The sequence below is a fragment of the Euprymna scolopes genome, chromosome 20 (assembly GCF_053919585.1).
Source record: "Euprymna scolopes isolate OS-2025 chromosome 20, ASM5391958v1, whole genome shotgun sequence".
NCBI lineage: Eukaryota > Metazoa > Mollusca > Cephalopoda > Sepiida > Sepiolidae > Euprymna > Euprymna scolopes.
The window spans coordinates 112,653,859-112,675,629 of NC_136501.1; the positions used below are offsets into that span (position 1 = coordinate 112,653,859).

The 21,771-nt window shown below is 32.9% G+C and overlaps 1 protein-coding gene across 2 annotated transcripts in view; it reads right to left on the minus strand.

Moving 5' to 3' along the window:
- Window positions 1-2,933: 2,933 nt before the first annotated feature.
- LOC145241569 (uncharacterized) overlaps window positions 2,934-21,771 on the minus strand; it is a 60,021-nt gene continuing 41,183 nt past the window's right edge. The window contains exons 9-14 of one of the 2 annotated variants that reach the window (XM_080104640.1): window positions 21,438-21,509; window positions 19,341-19,415; window positions 16,513-16,734; window positions 14,050-14,226; window positions 9,880-10,039; window positions 2,934-4,712 (exon numbers count right to left, since the gene is read on the minus strand). In XM_080104640.1, the coding sequence (XP_079960766.1) occupies window positions 3,079-4,712; window positions 9,880-10,039; window positions 14,050-14,226; window positions 16,513-16,734; window positions 19,341-19,415; window positions 21,438-21,509 (2,340 nt within the window). In that variant the 3' untranslated portion in view covers window positions 2,934-3,078. The remainder of the gene's footprint in view (window positions 4,713-9,879; window positions 10,040-14,049; window positions 14,227-16,512; window positions 16,735-19,340; window positions 19,416-21,437; window positions 21,510-21,771) is intronic. The other variant, XM_080104641.1, reaches the window with a different exon arrangement.

Genomic DNA, 21,771 nt, shown 5'->3' on the forward strand with positions numbered 1-21,771 from the left:
AAAAGATAAGAAGTTAGAGAACTGAAAGTTTAGTTGTAATGCATTTTATGTGCCAAAAACTGAAATCAAAATCTAGGATTGGTTAAAAATGAATATATTGCAATATTTCTTTGGCATTATTGTAGATTAATACCTTCTGTTACCCCTCCCCATCTGACCACCTCTCCAAAATATGTGATTCTACCTTTATAGACAATTGCATGTGAACAACTTGAAAAACTTTAATAAAAAGATAAGTTATTTTAGAATTTAATGTAAAATGATTTCCCATTTTGAATCAATTGAACGTTTTAGGGCAGTTAACCCCCCCCCTTTCCTATGATAGATAAATCCTGGGTGTTTTTTTGTTTGTTTGTTTGTTTTCTAAAAGGCAGTTATGCGTGGTTTTAAGAGGGTCTTTGTGCAATTATGAGAAGGTAGGGAGGTTGCCACTCTGACTTTGGGTTAATGATAGGGCTAAGGAAAATTATGTGTGAACATCCTGAAGACTTGAGAGAAACAAAACAAACAATTTTAGAATTTAGAGTGGGGGTTGATTTCACATAAATGTAAAATAATTCACCATTTCAAGACGATCCTAGCGTTTTAGGACAGTTGATCAATTTTTTTTTTTATGGGAGATTAATCGTGCACTTTCTTTAAACGTTTTTTATGCTTTTTTTACGCTTATATGAACTCACAGAGGAAGTTTATTTAGTGGAGAGCTCTGCCACTTGTACTTAGCGTTATTGTTAAGGCTAAAGGTTTTAGGAGGCGGCTTGCCACTCATACCTAGGATTAGACATAGAATTAAGCGAGTTTTTTTTAAGAGGGTGTTTGATACCCATTGTGAAACTTTACAAGAATTATGACAAACAGACAAAAATAAATGCTACTTAAAAAAGTGACGTCAATCTAACAGAAAACATGATGCTTGGAAAAATATCAAGTATTTAAATTCTATTTTACTGTAAAAAAAGAAACAAGTTTTTGCTAAAGCTGACAAATTGTTACAAATTTTGAATTAATGTTATTTTGATTTTTAATTACATTTCATGTCTTTTCTTACCATTTTTATTTTTTAACTGAGCACCTCCTACAAATATTTAAATATTGATTATTTTTTTAATTTTATTTTTAATAATCGGGTAGATTAGTTTCCATTCGATAATAATTCACTGAAAACATTTTTTAAGGGACGAAAATTAGAAGTGTGTTACCGTTCGTACACATGAACCAAAACAATCATATTTCACATTTTCGCTTGTTAAAATATTTTAAAATTTACTACTACCCAATTTTTAAAAATATTTGTATGGTTGATAACAAAATAGCTCTAACTAAACATGTAAGAATTTTTATTTATAACCAGGTTTTCAATTTAAAAAAAAATCGATTTGAAATAAAAATAAACAAAAACAAAACGTCTGCTTACGCCATGTTATCGCTGCTGCTGCTATTACTAATACTACAGAAGTCTTGATTCAAATTCATAACGATTTTTTGGGATATTATGTTTTTAAATTGCTACGTACCACTAGAGAAAACACTGTCCAATCATTTTTTAACGAATAAACATAGTAAAAAGATTGTTTTATTTAATAGTGAGTGTCCGAAGAAAATTTTTTTTCAAAATTTTCAATACTCACCATTTTGAAATCTTTTTTTTAACACAACAAAAAAAAACGAGTGATCAAATGAATTTTGGACACTCAAAGTTATTAAAAATGACATCTATTTTGGCTAATTTCCAAATTTCATTAAAAAATTCTTAACAGAAATCGGGGGGGGGGGCGTTACAAAATCTTACCGAAAATGCTGTTTTATGATGTTCACATTTTTATCACTTTATTTGCTTAAAACTCTAAAAATATATAATGTATGTTATTATTTACTAATTCATTTGAAAGTATATTCATTTCTGAACAAAACGGTGATATTTTGAAGACTTAAAGGGCTTTGGTTTTTAAAATATGACTATTTCAGCAGAACCCCCTTGAAATCTGTGATTATCTAAAGCGTTTTAACGGCCATGTGTATTGCTACTCACAGACATTGCTAGTCTCTTTTCTACAAATACTATTATAACATATATTATATTAAATACTATTATGATATGTGTTCCTCAAAATTGTCTGATCTATTCTCTGCTTCCTTTGTTCCAGCTCATTTGACTCATTGGTCTAGTGGTCTTCATTAATTTGCTGTTTTAACACCTCATTATAATACAGCTTCCTATTTCAGTAGATTGTTTCCAAGAACTGCAAAGTTGCGGAATTTTCTTCCTATTCACGGTTTTCCTTCTACCTTCTTATTACTTTTTTTTTTACATCAAGTGGCTTTATGCCTTGTCTCAAACAATTTCCATTAAAAAAGTTTCCTTTTAACTTCTGCTGTGTATATCGAGGAAAAGTCCCTTCTGATTAATACTTAGGTAATTCGAGTTTAATTTTTAAACTTTACATAATAGTCTTTACTTTGAAATTTTTTTTTTTTTAATATCTTGTAAAAAAAAATTTTTTTTTTAATCTTAAATAAAAAAAAAAAAAAAGTTTTTTTCATGTAAACTTAAAAAAAATGTCCACGTAAATACTAACTCCTATTTCTTTTGTCACGTGAGCTGTATGTTTTTATTTGAAGACTTAAAAAATTCTGCCCAGTTAACATCCCGACAGTCTACTACAATGAGATTTTTACATATAAAGAGAAATCGCTTGAAAAGGGCTCATTCAGGCTGAAACCTTTAAATATCTATGTAAAAAAAAAAAAAAAATGGTTTTGGCTTTAAAAAAAATGTAAACATTCATTTAACTATATTTCAATAAAGTAGCATCCTATTTCTACTAAAAGATTCTTTTTTTACAAGATATTAAAAAAAAAAAAAACACTTAAACTGAAAGAAAATAAAGTTTAAATTAATAAAACAAAGCAAAAACACAAAAATAATAGAATGATTAAAATTGGTCAAGTGTTTATTTTTATTGCAAATCTGAGATCAAATGGGGCTCTTTACAACCCCCCCATACCCATCCCCCCACCCCACCAAGGCACAAAGAACAAGTAAAATCAGCCCCGACCCTCCCCAACATGAATAAAGAGTCAAAGATCGTACAATTTAGGGGTCTTGATTCTGCGAGTCCGAGTAGCCGCCACAGTTGATAAAACTGCTTTAGGAGTGGTTTTATATGAAACATTTGTTTTTTGCTGCGGAGATTGTGATGAGACGCCTGATTTTACTGCTATCCCGTCAGAGTTTGTGGGCGTGGTCTCACTTTGGTTTGGAGTTGGATCGGGTGAAGCATTTGCTGGCTGCACAGTTTGTTCAGTATTAGATTTACCGTCAGTTGCCGATTCCGCCACGTCTGGTGAGGCGGGGGGATGATAAGTGCTGAGTTGTGCAACTCTTTTTGCTTTTAGAGGAGAAGCTTCGAGTAAAGACGAGACGTGGCCCAAAGGTTCGGAATTTGAAATTGCTTCTTGAGTAGAACGTTCTGAATTGGCATCGGCACCAGATACTGACGACGAAGAAGGGGAGGAGGGGGAGGAGACAGAGAAAGGTAGGGAGGAACCTTTTGTTGCAGGGAGGGGAAGCATTGAATTAGAGCCTGAAGAAGATAAGCTGGTAGAACTATTCTCGATATTGAGATTGGAAATTTTGGCAGTAGTTGTAATACCTGATACAGCGGCTGTCGACACGGTACTGGCAGAAACGAGGATACCACGATTAAGGGATATATGGAAAGTGGTTTGTTGCTTAGTACTGGTAGATTCGGTGAGAGCTTGAAGTTTACCAATGTCCAACTGGGGAGGATTACTCAAGATTTTTGCTTGAGTAATTGTAGGCGTCCCAGTACCTTTCGTCAAGACAGTCGTGGGGAGGGGAAAATCGTGAAATTTAAGTTTCTGGACTTTTTCTTGGTCTGTCGAGTACAATGACAGCCCAGATAAATTACTTGAACTGGCCGAACCCTGTTGACCACCAGTTGTTAAGGTCAAAGTTGGAGCTCCACCTCCTGCAGCTTTCTGTTTGCTGATCCGAGTTGCCAACGCTTGAGTTGTGCTCAGGATTGTTGGCGTAGAAGATGATAGTGTCGATGACGACATATTACTCCCTTTAGCTGAACAAACAGTGATTGATATTGAGTTTGACTTATCCATAGATGTGATAAGTTGCTGCATTTGTGGAGTGCTCGCCACTGGGGTAATATGGACGGCACCACGTGCCCCACTGTGAGAAATAGGGTAAATAGAGCTGAGACTTGATGTATTTGCTTGGGAAACTTTGGTTAGCACCTGATGCTTGTTAAATGACCCTGGTACAAGCATCGGAAAGCCTTCATGGGATCGCTTCTGCTCTGCAAGCATCGACATACCAAGATTCGAATTTGGACTACCATCAGACGTCGAAGAGCCATTTCGGTCGGATTTGCCAGAGAGAATCCCGATTTTATATTTTTTATCAGAATCTACTGTGGTGCTTGTCGCAGCGTGCAACTTGGTACCAAAATAGCTTCCAGAATTCTTCAGAAGTTCCGATAATTCTGGGGCACCTGAGAGTGAGGCTAACATTCCTGCAGTAGGTCGGAAAGACGAACTATAGTTGGCTGGCATAGCAGGAGAACCTGGTAGGGAACGAACAACCTTTTTCTTGGCATTAGACTCCAGAGTGGAAGAATTTGACGCTGGTCTCTTGCGATTTGTCTGCCGTCGTGATGCCGCCGCTGTTGCTGCTGCTGTCAAAATATGAACACATAATAATGACAGGTAGGCAGTTGGGAGTTAGTGACGTAAGCTCAAATGTCTGGAAAGGAGAGGTCAATAAGTTTTTAGGATGACAAAACAAGTTTATTTGGATGCACATAATTGTTTTCGTGACGTGGTGAATGCAGTGTTTACTTGGAAATATTTGTTATTACGAATTGAAATTATTGGTTATAGTCAAGTAATTCCTAACTTTTGGCATGGCTGCTACCGGAAGCGGTGACAAGGAAAATCAATTCCTTCACCTTTTTTCTCTCACGTCTATATTTGTGAATGTGTTCTTTTTTTTATCACATTTTTCTTTATATCTAATAATCATTGAAAAGTTTTTTCAGTTTTATTTTAATTAAAAATTATTGAAATTAGTTTTCTTTTAAGAAATATTAAAAACACATTTTAAAATCTTTGAAAACTATTTGGGAATATTATATATCGGATACGTTTTTTTTTATGGTGTTGATTTTAATAAACATTAAAAAAAAAAATTTATATTATTGCGAGCGATTATCCTCAGCCTTTTGTTGTTTTACGTTTTGCCCAACTATTCCTCTGACCTTCATCAGGTGGCCAGTAGGGGCCCGTGGCGCAGTGGATAGAGACGTTGAATCTCTACGGTTCCAGGTGAGAATTGTTTCAAGATAACGATTTCAATTCTACTCAAGCAGACCAGAGGCTTATTTGGCCCAAACATGGTGAGACGACAACAACTATAGAAGGCAGTAATTGCTGAGAATGAAGTTAGGAGATTCGGAGTTTCTATCCCGTCGCGGTTACCACCTGACGAAGACCAGAGGAATAGTTGGCCGAAATGTCATGAAACAACAACTAAGAAAGATGCGGATAAAAGTCCGCAATAAAATAAATTAATAAACAATACTCATCTCAATAATGAATTCCAATATATATATATTTTTATGAAATTATAATATATATATATATAACTTTTTATGAAATTATAAATATATATATATATATATATATATATTTATGAAATTATAAAAATATATATATATATTTATGAAATTATAAAAATATATATATATATTTATGAAATTATAAAAAATATATATATATATTTATGAAATTATAAAAAAAATATATATATATACATGAAATTATAAAAAAACATATATATATATATATTTTTATAATTTCATAAATATATATATATCTTTATAATTTCATAAATATATATATATCTTTATAATTTCATAAATATATATATATCTTTATAATTTCATAAATATATATATATATCTTTATAATTTCATAAATATATATATATCTTTATAATTTCATAAATATATATATATCTTTATAATTTCATAAATATATATATATCTTTATAATTTCATAAAGATATATTTCTTATAAAATTTCAAATAAGATAAAAACTTATTTTTTTAATTTTGTTATTAAAAGTACAAATAAAGACTAATTGTGTTATTTTTTTATCTTTTTATATTTTTGCTAATTTTTGTTGCATATTTTTTTCAATAAATTCCTTTTCTTCTATTTTATCTCAATAAATCGATTCACAATAGATTTGGTTGGTTGGTTGGTTGGTTGTTGTTGTTTTACGGCATATCAACCTTTTTCAGGTTATTTAATGCCGAATCCAGTTATTTTGAGCAACGATTTTTAATGGAGTATATTTTTTTTAAAGTCAGATTCTATTTAACACATAGTTGAGACCCTAACAGGTACTACCACTCCGGGTCAGAGTGGACCTGGGAGCAATGGCAATTAAAGGGTGTCTCCACACTCCCCAAAGCCTGCAAGATGGGGCCTCACCATCGGATCCAGGACCCGCTCTACAACAGAAATGCTGAAGAACAATAAAAGTGAAAGAACCGATTTGCTTTGTCATCGCTTCCGGTAGCAGTCATGCGAAACCTTAGGATGTATATTAGCTGACTATAACCACATTACGACAAACTAATTTTCCTTACATGCTAGCAAACCACATAAAACACGTGAACCTTTGTGTTTCGGAATTCTTTTTTTGATGAGGATTGATTATTCCGATTCTTTGGACTACTGTTCTCATTTCGAACATTTGTTTATCTACAGTTGGGATAATAACAAAATTTTTTTCAAGAAAAATTTTTAAAAAATCTTTATGATGTATGTACCTGTCACTGCACGAAGATGTCATATTCCAAAAATCACATAAATCGATCAAGTATTTTTTTATTTTTTTTATTTAAGAAAATCAAATATTATGACGCATTTTATCGAAGAATTACTTGACACCGTCTTCCATTTCGAATGATAAGCTGCTAGCGACACCTGTTGGCAATGTACGAATGTGAGATCAGCAAGGGTAGACAACCAACTTTCGCCACTCTAGAAAAAAATCCTTTAAAACTAACACATTTGGGGATGCTGAAAATGAAAATAATATTTACAATTTCCGAAAACGAGTAGTTTCCATGTTATGAAGAAATGTAAGTTTTAAAAAAGTGGGGGATCACTTTTCTATAATAATTTATCTATAATGAGCACCCACTTTATGGCCACCTGTTTTGGTGGGTGGGGAAGGATGGGGCAACATACAATGAACACAGTTTTACATAAAATGAGCACCCACACATTGATCCTCCCCTACCCAACAAAAAGTCTGTGACTAATTTTTTTAAAGGAGATGAAAGTATTAGTCCAAATAATTAAATACAATTAGTGGGTGATGTCATCAGCATAAATGTTAATTTTCTAAATAATATTCTCTGAAAGGTCATTTATATAGGGGGGGTGGGGGAGACAATCGACTTTGGAAAAAAAAAAAAAAAAAAAAAAAAAATGGCAAACCCCCTTTTTTTTCCTTAAACAGGTGGTCATAAAGTGGGTGCTCATTAAAATGTAATCCCCCACATTTTTTAAACTAACATTTCTTCATAACATGGAAACTACTTGTTTTCTGTAATTGTAAATATTATTTTTGCTTTCAGTGTTCCCGAAAACCAGTAAATGTGTTAGTTTTAAAGGATTTTTTTCTAGAGGGTGGAAAGTTGGTTGTCTGCCCTTGCTGATCTCACATTCCCTACATTGCCAACAGGTGTCGCTAGCAGCTTATCATTCGAAATGGAAGATGGCGTCAAGTAATTCTTCGATAAAATGTGTCATAATATTTGATTTTCTTAAATGAAAAAAAAAAAAAAAAATACTTGATCGATTTATGATTTTTAGAGTATGCCATCTTCATGCAGTGACAGGTACATACAAAGATTTTTAAAGATTTTTCTTGAAAAAAAAATCTTTTTTTATAGGCCTAACTGTAGATAAGCACCGAACATTGTATTCACATTTCAGTTGATCTAACCACAAGAACGCGTGACATAGCGGATAAAGTACTTGGTAAAATTTAGTTGTAAAAGCTACCCTCATCTGGAGGTTAAAAGTTCAATCGTTGGCAAACCAACCAGAAAACACAGGCCTGATTGTCAAAGAATTCTGCTGACAAGATTTCACCTGACATCGCAGTTTGCCTGACTACAACCCCCCCCCTTCTTTGTGTGAGGTATCGTGGAACAAGCTACAACACAAAGAAGAAGTTAACAGCTAAGATCATCTGGAAGAGAGTGACAAAGTTCTGTGGCTAGTCCCAAGGATGCCTCGGAGCTGTCATCAAAGACAAAAGCGGTCCATCAAGTCAAAGCAGTATCACGAGGAGGTGGCAGTGGCAAAGTGGTTAATGGCACAGACTGACAATCTGAGGGTGCCAAGTTCGAATCCAGTTCATTCCACTTAGCACTTTCACTTAGGATGTTGGCAACCTTCACGTGGTCCCTCTTGTAAGTAGTCAATGTATTTCTAGAAAGAATTCTAACTAGAAAGATACTGAGGAAACGAATGCCAACAATCATTTGATTCATACAAAATAAATGAACAGAACCATAAAGATAAACTAACCCAAGTTTAATAAATAACTAAAATAAAAATTAAAAAGAATATTCAGTTTTTGTCCAGAATACCCCCCCCACCTCATATTAAGTAATAAAAGTTAAAAAATCTCTACGATGTATATGGCAAAACAATATCATATTCCAAAAATCATCTATCATATAAATCTCACCTGTCTGTTTAAATGTTTGCATGTTTGTATGTCTGCCTAAAACTTTCGACAGAGGCGACGGATTTTCACGAGATCGGTATCGTTTTGAAGCTCAAACTTTCGGACGACAAATATAAAAAAAATTGGCCAAAAATATTAATTCCTTCACCCTCAACTGGGCACTTTTCTACAGGGAGGAGTCGATTTTTTCGAAAGTATTACCCGCTTTTCGATTGACTAGCCTTAATTTAAACCTTCGCCACTTTCGGTTTGGCAATGGACGTGACGGCAAAGACGTCATTTTTTTTTTTTCCTCCTTCGCGGTACAAGTTTCAGCCTGCCTGCCTACTACCACTTTTTTTTTGCTCAACACACACCTCCAAACACCCGAGCAACGTCAGGCACCCAGGGTAGTTTAAAAATAAAACTACTTGCGTAACGTTGCATAACCTTGAGTATTATTACGTAACGTTGTATAACATTGTCCAGGAACCAACACGTTGTAGCCTCAGTCGCAAAGCAGACAAAGAATAGAAAAGGATTTCAACTCGCTTTTTTTGTTTGCTCATTCTCTCATTACGACTGACGCATGATTGTCTTTTCGAACCATGCTCTCTTCTTTTGACAGTGGTCTTTTCCCTTACCGTGACGTCATTTCGCTCACAGCTCGGTATTTGCATGTAGCTGTCCGCACTATGTTACACTTGATCAATTTACATAAGAAATTCAGATTTTATTAATATCTGAGAAGTGATTGTCTTTCGCAGCATTTTGAAAAAAATTTCCAGAAAGGAGGGGAGATTATTCAACAATAATTCATACATACTAGATCTATGTTGTAATGCCTAATCGCTTAAAAATGATTATATTAATAAAAATAAAACTACTTGATCAAGTTATGTGATTTTTGGAATATGATATTTTTATTTCTTCACGGTTATGTATATCATACAGATTTTTAATATAGGGAGAATGTTGGACAAGGTCTAAAAAATCTCAAACAAGCCTACCTTTCTTATAAAATCATTTTTCCTACGATAAACCATTTTGTGTTTAATCATGTGAAAGATTTCTTCAATACCTACCGAGTTGCGCTTTTGTTGGTGACATTGGTTCGGTAATACTACCATCTGAAGATTCGTCTCCAATTTTAGATTCGGCATTATCAGATACCATAGAGCTTTGGTGCATAACCTTTAACAGCCGAGACATTGGAAGACCTTTCATTGTCGGCATCAATTTTGCCTAAAATGACAAATCAGATGGGCATTGTTTGAATAATAAATATACATGGCATTCCACAAGTTGTGAACACATTTGGACATTAAATATCTTAAACTATTAAGGATATAAAATGCATATATATATATATATATATATATATAGTAAGCATAATTGCCATACATATTTTATAACTTACTACCTAGCTCTACACACGTATTGAGCACTTTTGAAGTAAATACTTAAAGTTTACACATAAATGTATACTCTCGTATATTAATTTATGTGATTAAATGAAGTAGTCATATATATATATATATATATTAGTAAATGAATGACAAAAGTCTATATTCCAAAGTTCATGATGTTGACCATCTTACAATTTATTCCTTTAATTCAATTGACATTTACAATTCTTGACAGTATCTGTTTCGTAACACAAACTCAATCACTTAATTATTATATCAATTAGTGAATCTATTTTGCCCTTAACTCATCAGAAGAAATAGCAACAATCAATCCATCAAAAGGAAGTAAAGTGCGTTTTTACATGATTAAAATCCGAAAATTGTAAATGTCAACTGAATTAAAGGAAGAAATTGTAAGATGGTCAATATCATGAACTTTGGAATATATATTTTTGTCATTTATTCATTTTATTGGTCTTCTTAAATAAGGACTGGTATATATTATAAGGAAACATATTTCCACAGTAATATATATATATATTTGCAACTATATAAGGAAATAATATACTTTATAAGGAAATAAAGTATATTTCCACAGAAATATATATATATATATATATATATATATATATATATATCATTAATATTAAAGTTGGATTTGATAAATTTAGCCTTAAAATCATATCACTTTCATTTAATATATATAATTCAGTAGACATAAAGTCTTGAAATTTGTCCAAGACTTCTGGAACCCCCTGTAAAAAATAAAAATAAATAAAAATAATAAAAAAAAAAAAATAAATAAAATTAAAAAAAAAATAAAATAAAAATATAAAAATTAACAAAATGGAAAAATAATATAAAATTAAAAATATAGAATTTAAAAACCAACCTGTTGAATAAACTCGGTGAACCAAGTGCAAGAGACATACAAACACTTGCGTTCAAAAGAACAATAAGAATCAAAAGTCTCAAATTTAATAGGTTCCAGACTGTCGGCCAAGCTCCAACCTCTGTCCCATCACTGCAATGTTGCATCCATGTGCCTGTTTTACAAGTATTTTAATGGAATTTGTTGATGAACTCCCAGCACTTGTGCTATCTCAACATACATATCTCTGACTAATTTGACAAGAGCAAAATCCCTCTCCTTCACTGTTGATGACCATTAGATGCCAAAGAGCTTTGTACTCTAATAGATTTCTTCATTTGGACTGATAGACTCTGGAATTCCCTCCTTGTTTCCTGTTTTCTTGACTGTAATAATCTGCAGAAGTTTAAATGTAATGTGAACATACATCTTGCTGCTAAACTCCCCACAATCCCCCGTTAAACACGATCTCAAATAGTAACCCTTTAAATACCAAGTGGCGATATGCATTGTTTGGGATAAAAAAATAGTAAAGAATTTTAAAAAGATGTCTTCATTGCAACGTCATAATATTAAATGAAAGATGACGAAGAAAAGTTATAACTTTATCATCAGAACAATAAAGAAAAGTTGGGAAAAAAGGGGAAAATTAAGAAAAAAAAAAAAAACTCTTTAAGCCATCGCATTTCAAAATTGAATGCTTCTCATAAGAAGAGAAGGGTCAGAATTATACAAAATACAAATATAGAAAAAACTGGTTTAATGACATTTCTATATGAAATGAGAATGAAGGAATAGGATAAAATGGTAAAAATTAAAAGTAGCTACCACATGTAGAAGTAAATCGAAAGAGCACTACATATGTAGGTAATAGTGAAGCAATATATATAGGCCATCTATATATATATAAGCGAAAATGTATGTGTGTATGTATGTACGCTTTTCCTCGATGTCCACAAAAGGCTTCTTTCAGAGAAGCGCTTGCTCGGTTCACAACTTCTTAAAACTTTTTATATCATTTATAAATTGTAATATCTCAGAGTTACCCACGGAGCTCGCCTGTCTATTTAATTTTATTGACTTTCAAACGTTAATTATTCCACATTTCCCGCATCGGCACGCGTTACATTCGGTTTTCGGTATAAAAAAAAAAGCGAAACTCGACTAATCACAGGCCGAAAGCCAGTTGTCTCAAGAGAGCTAAGTAACGTTTGTTCAATGTCGACTTCATCATATCAGACTGTAGCTTTCATTTCGCTCCTCCTAATAAACAGGGAGCGGGTTTTTAAAAACAAACCGATTTATTCAACTCATTCAAAACTGCTTACTGCTGAATACCTATCTCCGTCACGTCAATCAAAAACGCGCACCTGTTTTTTTTAACACTTTACTATTTTCCAACTGCGCGCCGTGAAGGCATCGTTTTTTTTTTTTCCACGGGCACCTGTTTTTTTTCACATACACCGAAAAACACTCGGGCAACGCCGGGTACCCCTCGCTAGCTATGAAATAATGGAGATTATTAAAGAACAACCAATAATAAAATGAAAGGAACAAGTGAAGCATGCATGATCCCCCGTGAGTGCACAATGAACAAGGCATTAAAAAAAAATTCAGCGTTTAATCCCCCCCCCCTTCATTTAGTCCCAAAAGTCTCTAGGGGACGTCAAATCCTGGTAAAAATGAACAAACAGTGCAGGTTTAGGCTTTAACATATGTAAATTTGAGTTCTGCACCATGCAAAAAAAAAAGAAGAAATGACCATGTCCATCATTTGCTCCCTCCCCATTGGCCCCAAGGCCTTAACGTATTTAAATTTGAGTTCAGCCCCATGCAAAACTGCTAAATAGACATACACAGAAAATTATGGACAAATATAGTAAAATGGAATGTTTTTATTAGCTCTAAAAGAATCCCTGGGGGAAACCCAAGAGTTATCGTGAAGAATAGACAAACAAATTTATAAAGAAATCAGTTAGTTACAACTTTTCAGAAAGTTTTATAAAAATTCAAAGCATCATTTTTTTTGTAATAAGCACAAAAGTGTCAATTTTAGCCATTTAAACCCAAAAGGCACTCCTAGTGGGGCAACCGGAGTTTTCCTGGAAAATCCGTTCTGTTACTTTTTTACTCATATCATGTTTAATGTTTGTGCAAAATTTCAAAAAATAGTTATTGAGAAAAGTGCTGACAGGCGAACAGACAAGGGTGAATTTACAGGTCCACCCTCTTTGTCAGGGGACCAAAAAAAGTGAGAATAAAAGAGAAAGGAGAAGGGATAAAGACAGTAGAGGATACGGAAATACATATATAGATAAAAATAACACAATCTGGAAGTGAAGAAAAATGGGAAGAGAAAATGTAAAAAAAATGTGTTCAAAAGAAGTTCAAAAATAAAATAATAAAAGACAAAATAAAAATAAAAATGAAAAAATAAAAATAATAAAATAAAAATAAAAATGATAAAAGACAAAATAAAAATGAAAATGATAAAATAAAAATGAAAATGATAAAAGACAAAATAAAAATAAAATGATAAAATAAAAATGATAAAATAAAAATGATAAAATAAAAATAAAATAAAATAAAAATGATAAAAGACAAAATAAAAATGATAAAAGACAAAATAAAAATAAAAATGATAAAATAAAAATAAAAATGATAAAATAAAAATGATAAAATAAAAATAAAAATAAAATAATAAAATAAAAATGATAAAATAAAAATAAAAATAAAATAATAAAATAAAAATAAAAATGATAAAAGACAAAATAAGAATAAAAATGATACATATTCCAGTGAAGTCCTTATTTTAGGGTTCCAGAAAGCAAAGAATATGGCAACCAATGTCTATGATAGCAGGTAAATGTTTGGCATCCAAAGGGTACCTCATCCCCAGCATAATAATAAAAAAAAAAAATGACAAAAATAAGTAAATAAATATGACATGCTTTTCTTTCAAAGCATGAAATTACCTCTGCTCGAGCAGGCTGTTTGCTGTGGTGGTTGGCAGGTCTGGCAGCAGCAGCAGCTGTTTCACGGAGCACCTTACGACGCTTCTTTTTTTTCAAGTCCAATTCTGCCAGCTCAGCTTGTTCCGATTGGGATACGGACTGAGAGAGAATACTACCAAGAAATTCAGCTACTTCATCCTAAAAAAAAAAAAAAAAAAAAAAATTATACAAATAAATTTTTAGCGTTTGTCCAAAATTCCCTCTATATCAAAAAAAAATACAGAAAAATCTTTATAATGTACGTACCGTTACAAAACAAAATCATATTCCAAAAGTCATGCAAGTTGATGAAGTAGTTTTTTTTTTAATAAATAAAATCATTTTTAAAGGATTTAGAGTGATTAATGCGAGATCATAGACATTACAAGGCCGATTTCTCAATTTTGAATTATTGAATTACCTTCCCTTTTTCTTTAAGATGACGATGTGAGAGTCGCTCCTTGCTTACTCACAACATTTGATTTTCTTAATTAAAACTACTTTATCAATTTATATGATTTTTGGAATATGACATTTTCATTTCTTCACAGATGTATATCATACAGATTTTATTTTTATTTTGTTTTTTTTAAATATAGGAAAAATTCTGGACAAGGACCAAATTTTTTAAATAGCTCATCAAAAATATAAAAAGTTTTTGTTTTTTTTAATTACACAAATAAGTTTTCTAAATTGCCAATTAAAAGAATAAATAAGTAAAAAAATTTTTTTATAAAATCATACAATTTTTTTAAAAATTACAAATCAAAAATATTAAAGAAAAAATTTTACAAAAAGTTTTTTAAATAGTTTAACCAAAAGTCTGAGACAAATTTGATAATTATTTTTATATCTTTTTATTTCAGAACCATTTGCACCTTTTATGGTTGAGATGCGAGCTGAAGAAATGCAACAGATGCTACCTGCCTCCCTGACTGTACTGATATGCAGAAGTTTAAATGTAATGTAAACCAACATCTTGTTAATCTTTCCTATGCATGGTCACAAATAGTAGCCCCTTATGTCCAAATGGCGATATGCCTTTTTAGGGGGTGAATGTCGTAAACTCCATCGCAAGGAACATAAAAGAAAAAAAAAAAAAAAAAAAAAAGACGTCATTCTCCATCGTCTGCTATACCTATATTTCACTTCTGCCTCATTTTAACTTTACGTCACGTGTATTTCATTCAACCCTGGCAGTGATTCTGTTTTACAGAACTGGGTTATTATCATGCACTCAGTGTGACCCTTGTCAAAATTCATACTAGCTAACTTAATTGTCATCAATGCAGAACCCATAATATGTAATACAAGAACCAACTACACACCACCAAGTTGAAAGAGAATCCAATTTATGAAAAGCAAGAAATTTGCTAACAAGGCCAAACACCCACCTCCCCATTGATCCTCAGATCCGAGGAAGCAGCTAAGAAGATATATATATATATCAATGTTGGGGCGATTAATCGGAATTGGAATCGGAAAAATACTTTTTTGGGGCATTGAAATTTATGCATATTTTCTCATGCCAAAAAAATGATTCCTTTATTTTTTTTATATGATTTTGTTTCAAACAAAAATCTGCTGCTGCTGATAGTATTAATAAAATAAATATTTGATTTCAAACTAATAGTAAAACTAAAATCTATACATCATCCCCCACAAGTGTTTATTTTTACATTTGAGAAAATATCTGCACATTTTAACGTGTTTTTACTGTAATCGGGAGGAATAATTGTATAGATAAATATTTACAAATTTATGAAGAATCGGAATCAGAAAAAATATTGGAATCATCACATCACTAGTCTATATATCTATAAAAATGAGAATGTGTGTGAGAACACACACACACACACACACACACTCAACAAATTTTTTATTTACAAACTTAAAATTTGGCATATAAGGTATTCAGATTTGTGGAAAAAAATTTTTTAACCAGTTTTCATAAGAAAAAAAGGGTTACTAAGCAGTCAAAATTGAAAGATTGGTATGTGGAGGTCATTGGATTTTTATCTGTTTGTCAACTGTTTCACGACTGCGCATGCACAAATCATTCACATGACAGCTTCCTTATGTAAAGAATAAGTAGGTTTGAAAACACTTTTTAAAGATCGTGGCAAGCTGGCCTAATGGTTATCATACTTGACTCATTGTCCTTAGGTTTTGGTTACGACCTCAGCTCGAGTATTTTTTTTTCTTACAAGAAATGAACTGTTTAGAAAAAACATAATACTAGCATACACATCTCAGTTTCTTTCTATTAAAAAAAAAAATAAAAAATTTAACATTACATTTAATACCGGACAATGCCGAGTACATTTGCTAGTGTTTGTGTGTGTGTGTGTGTGTATATATATATATATATATATATATATATATATATATATATAGCTTAATCGAATCAAACTAGATTGAACTGAAAGCGGGAATAGTACTTACGAAAATGCAACGATCAACCATGTATTGCGTTAATCCTTCGAGTTTCTTCTTCGCTCTTGAAACACGAAGACAGTCATCAGCTCCACCTACGACGACCAAGCTGTTTTCAGCTTTCATTTTTTCACGAAGATCCTCAATCCCATCAATATCACATGAATTGCTGTGCTGACCGACCACGAATAGCGTCGGCGTTTTACTATCAAGTAACGGATCCTCAATATCCTTGGGGAGGAAATAAACAAAAAAACATTAAAACCAATTCAGCATAAGTTTCATAAAGACAAACAGAAAAACAATTTTATTAACATTCAATTTTTTTTTTTACACACTGTTAAAGAATCAGACTAATAACATGGCTTATACTCATAACGTTAGCCACGTTTTCACTGACTACAACATGGTCGTTTTCAAGTCCAATATAAACAAGTGCTTGTTGAGCTGTTCTTGAAAATAAAATCCTACCAAATTTCCACTAGGACTGGTCATCATTGAGATATCTAACCCTTATCTCCGAGTGGCTTCTGGGCCTTGACAAGCAAAAGTGTGTTTGGCCTGCATTCGCAGTACAAGTTTCATTGGTCTGTTCAATTGAAATATGAAGCAAATATTACTTTTTAACAATATTAATAAAATTTGTTGTATATTAGAATCCTGCAAACTCTATTTTCAATGTTTCCATGAAACTGAAGGTATAGATGGACGATCAAACAAATGCACTAAACGTTATAGGGACATGCATGGATGTCTGTATATACACACACTAGAACGAGACAACTCGTGTAGCAATACAAACATGAACTATTGATATCATATATAGTTTATTTGACAACGTTGTATATAAAACAGCTATTCTTATTTGTAACGCGTGTATACGTAACGTTACACACGTTATGTTGTGATTAACTAGGGACCCAACATGTTGTAAACTCCATCGCAAGGAACATAAAAGAATAACTTGACTTTTTTTTTTCCTTTGTGAAACAACGGACATTTATTTACAGGTTCTTTTCCTGTCACCCTCGGCCACCGTGTCTAACATGTCGTTTTTTTTGTCCTTCTGACATGATACCCGGTCTTTCGACTCTTTCGAATACCGCTCCCCTTCCAACGTTATTCCTGGTTTGCACACACATTTTTTTTTTTAATTATTTTTTCTTCTTCCTTGCCATGACGTCATTTCGCACGTAGCTCAGTCATTTGCATAAAAATAACCATACGCGCATCCGCACTTTGTTACATTCTGTTGTGCCGAGCATCGCATGTGCATCCTCGATTCTACTCTGAAATCGTGTTTTTTAATAAAAAAAAATATAAGAATTTTAGACCTCCAAGCTAACCTATCTCTGGACAGGTTTTTATTTATCCCTCTTTCTCTCAAGTCCATCTTTATCACTTCCTTCCATGTTTTCTTTGGCCTACCCCTGCTGTCTGACCCTGCTACCTTAACTGTTCTACATCTATTCAACTTAGAAGTCTTATCCAAGCCCATCTTTAAGACTTGCGTCACACATCCTTCGTTGTCATATCATTTCTCTGCATACATGTCCTCAATCCGTCACTGGCCAAATTTCATTTCCACACAACATCATACTGTGTATGATTGTGTCGTAGACTTTTCCTCTGATCGACATTGTAATGCTCTGCTGGTTAGTAATGACACAAGTTCTCCATCTACTCCTAATTTGAGCTATCACATTAACACCTACTCAACCTTGTGTCCAAAAGGAATTTCAGTTTCGGGGAGTTTTATGTCATTTTGCTTTACGGTGTATTAATTTTTGGGGTTATTTAATGCCAAATCCAGTCATTTTGGTAAAAGGTTTTATGTTCATATTTTCAAATATTTATTCATGGTGTTTGGTTTGATTGTTTTGTAGAGTAAAATTGCTTTTGTTTTTGACTACTTTGGTAATTTTTTCTTATTGTTTTAGAGTTCTCTCTTTTTATCGATCGTGTACTTCTATGCATTAAATGAACCAGGTATCATATGTTGTCCTTATATGGAAGCAGGTAAAAATTTGAAAATCTGCACTCAATTCTGATGAAGTCTCCGTTTAATTAAGACAAAATCTATAATATAAATCTCACCTGTCTGTTTAAATGTATGTATGTTAGCATGCCTAGCAAAAACTTGTTTAAATGTATGTATGTATGTCTGCCTAAAACTTTTGACAGAGGCGACAGATTTTCACGAGATCAGTATCATTTTGAAGCTCGACCCTTTGGATGACAAATATTGAAAAATTGGCTAAAAACATTAATTCCTTCAACCTCAACTGGGTACTTTTCTACAAGGAGGGGTCGCTTTTTTTGTTGACATTTTCACAAGCCATCCCCGCTTTTCGATTGACTAGCCTTAATTTAAACCTTTGCCACTTCCAGTTTGGCAATGGACGCAACAGCAAAAATGTCACGTTTTTGTTTTTTCACATTCTTTTCCTCCTTTGCGGTACGGGTTTGAGCTTGCCTGCCTACTTCCACTTTTTTTTTTTTTTTTTTTTTTTTTGGCACAACACACACCTCCAAACACCCAGGCAACGCCGGGCACCCAGGCTAGTATAAAAATATATCACGCCAACTTGATTACATTGTCTTCATATTCTTTATTCTTTGGATTCTTCAAACTACTGTGATAACTGCTTGTAAATTTGATATTTGAAAGAAGCCAGTTCAACCCGCCTTGAGTGAATGCCATTTCGGTTACAGTTCGGGTTTTAGGTTTGGTGCATGAGAGATTGTTATTGAATTGATGGAGACAAAAATTTGTTTATTTTAAATTACTATAGAATCGAGAGGGGGGGAGGGAAGGGGCATAAATAGCTACTTACCCCATGATAACCGTTGATGCCGATGAGGGGGAAGCCTAAACAGATAACAGCCGAAACAGACTCGATAAGAGATACCTGAAAAATAAAATCATGAATCGATATAAGAAGGAACTTCTACAAAAGTTAAAACCAAAAAAAATAACTTTGCCATCCCGTCATCATGAAACACGTCTTATTCATACAAACATCAGCAGGGCACCCGGCGTTGCTCGATCATGAAATATGTTTAAACATATTTTAATTGTATTCGGACTATTGTTCTTCTCATTTTCATAACATTTCAGTCGATGTAACCTCCAATCTTCAGGTGTATCTTGTCGAACTCAAGAATGTTTCTGTCGAACTTGGGAATCTGGACAGAATTTCTAACAGAACCCTTTATTTACTTCACGGGGGTAGCATGCTCTCATTCTGTCAGCTATGACCGGAGAGAGGTCCTAAGTAATTTGCAATTGTATTTTTTTAAGTCACCCACACTGAGAATTGGACTTTCAACCTTCAGGAGGTCACTTTTACAATTGATTTTTCCAAGAATTCTAATCACTGCACCACAGGTTGCTGCAAAGATTCCAAATAATATAAATAACAAATCATCTCAAAAATTCAGAAACATAATATTTTAATTTATACAAATTCCATGTTTATTGATATAGAATCAATTCTGTGTTGATTATTATATTGTACCCTATATACAGTAGTGTTGTGACGATGAATCAGAATTAAAAAAATCCGAGCTTTTGGTGGCATCAGAAAAATGTGAGCCTATTTTCCGATATCGATTCCTTAAATTATCTTTTTGATTTTGGTTAAAGAAAAATCTTTCACTGCTTGTAGTAATAATAAAATAATATTTATTGATTTGAACTTCCAGTAAGACTAAAATCTCTAGATACCTCATCACAAGTATTTTAACTTTTAAGAAAACATAAGCACATTTAAGATGTAATCGGGATAAAATAACACTTTTACAGTTAAATATTTAGAGGTTTTTAAAGAATCAGAATCGGGAATTTAGTACAGAATCGGGAAAAATATTGGAATCGTCCCATCACTAATACATAGTAATGATTTTGAAAAAAATAAATATGACTTGGGTGCGATCAGCTACAATCAAAACCAAAAGATTTAGCTGTCCATTCTCAGTCGTTTGAACTATCATAAGATGGATAACATTAAAAATGAACCGACTGTATATTTGCGCATGCGTACAAAAGCACCTTAAGTTGACTTATGCCTGGCAAATTCTTTTGTTTACAATTTTGATCTTTAGTTGGAGTTTCTGAAATTGCAAGTAAATATCTAGTATCTCTAGCAAAATCAAACTAAAAAAAAATTTCACAGCAAGTACCGGCCGAGGTCTTATGTACAACATGAAAAGAAATTGGAATCTTAGGAAGATTTCTATCGTTCCAGTAATCATAGGAGCGACCACTCATGAAAATGAATTTCAAAAGCTACCAGACAAATATAATTGTGAACCAAGTGCAAGAGAAATGCAAACCGTTGCGTTTAAACCTTTTCATTGGAGTCGGAGATTGCGGATAAATGCTTAGTATTTAGTATTTCTAGCAAAATAATAAAAAACGGGGGGGGGGATTATTAAATTTCCCAGTAGTGCCAATCATCATCAGAGTACCTGGCTGGTCCTTAACATTAATCGAGAGAGAATGTATAATTTGTAGTAAAACAAAACTTTTGATGTAATTGAAATGTTAAATTATCCTCCTCCTCTGGCAGGAAGATGTGACACAAGGGTCAGAAAATGGGATTGAAAGGTGAAAGCTCTAGAGGAAGAGGCAGCCCCATAGGTATTTCCTGGCAAGGATGCATCAGGCGATTAGCAATAAATTACATATTATGTCAGGGTATCAAATAAAAAATACCTAGGCACTTACATTGGTATTTTACGGTAAGGGTGCCTCAGGAATAAACTAATTCTGTCTCAAAAAGGTGAAGGTAAAGCCTGGGAGGACGTACCTCCTAGAACTGCACCCGACTAGCAACATATTGCAGTAAACAGGAGAAAAAAAAACATTACAACAATGGCTCAGATTCTGTTGATTTTGGTGGCAACAGAAAAGAAAATGTTGAACTTACGCGGCAAGCAACTAAAGCACCAACGTTCCAACCCAGAAGAACAATCGGTCGATTCGAGAAATGTCCTTTGAGCTGTAACAATAAATAAAAAAAAATAAAATTAAAAAATTAGTAACAAAAACAACAAAAAAAAAATGCTATCATTTGTATTATTTCGACTACTGTTCTCATCTTGGATGTTATCATGTTTCGGCCACTATAACCTCCGACCTAATTCAGGTATGCCTCGTCCGAATCTAGAATCTTTATGCTAAGCATGTGTAGAATTTTGACTGTAACTCTTTATTTAATCCATGGGATAACGTTTTTTTCTTTTTCTTGTATTTTCACCCCA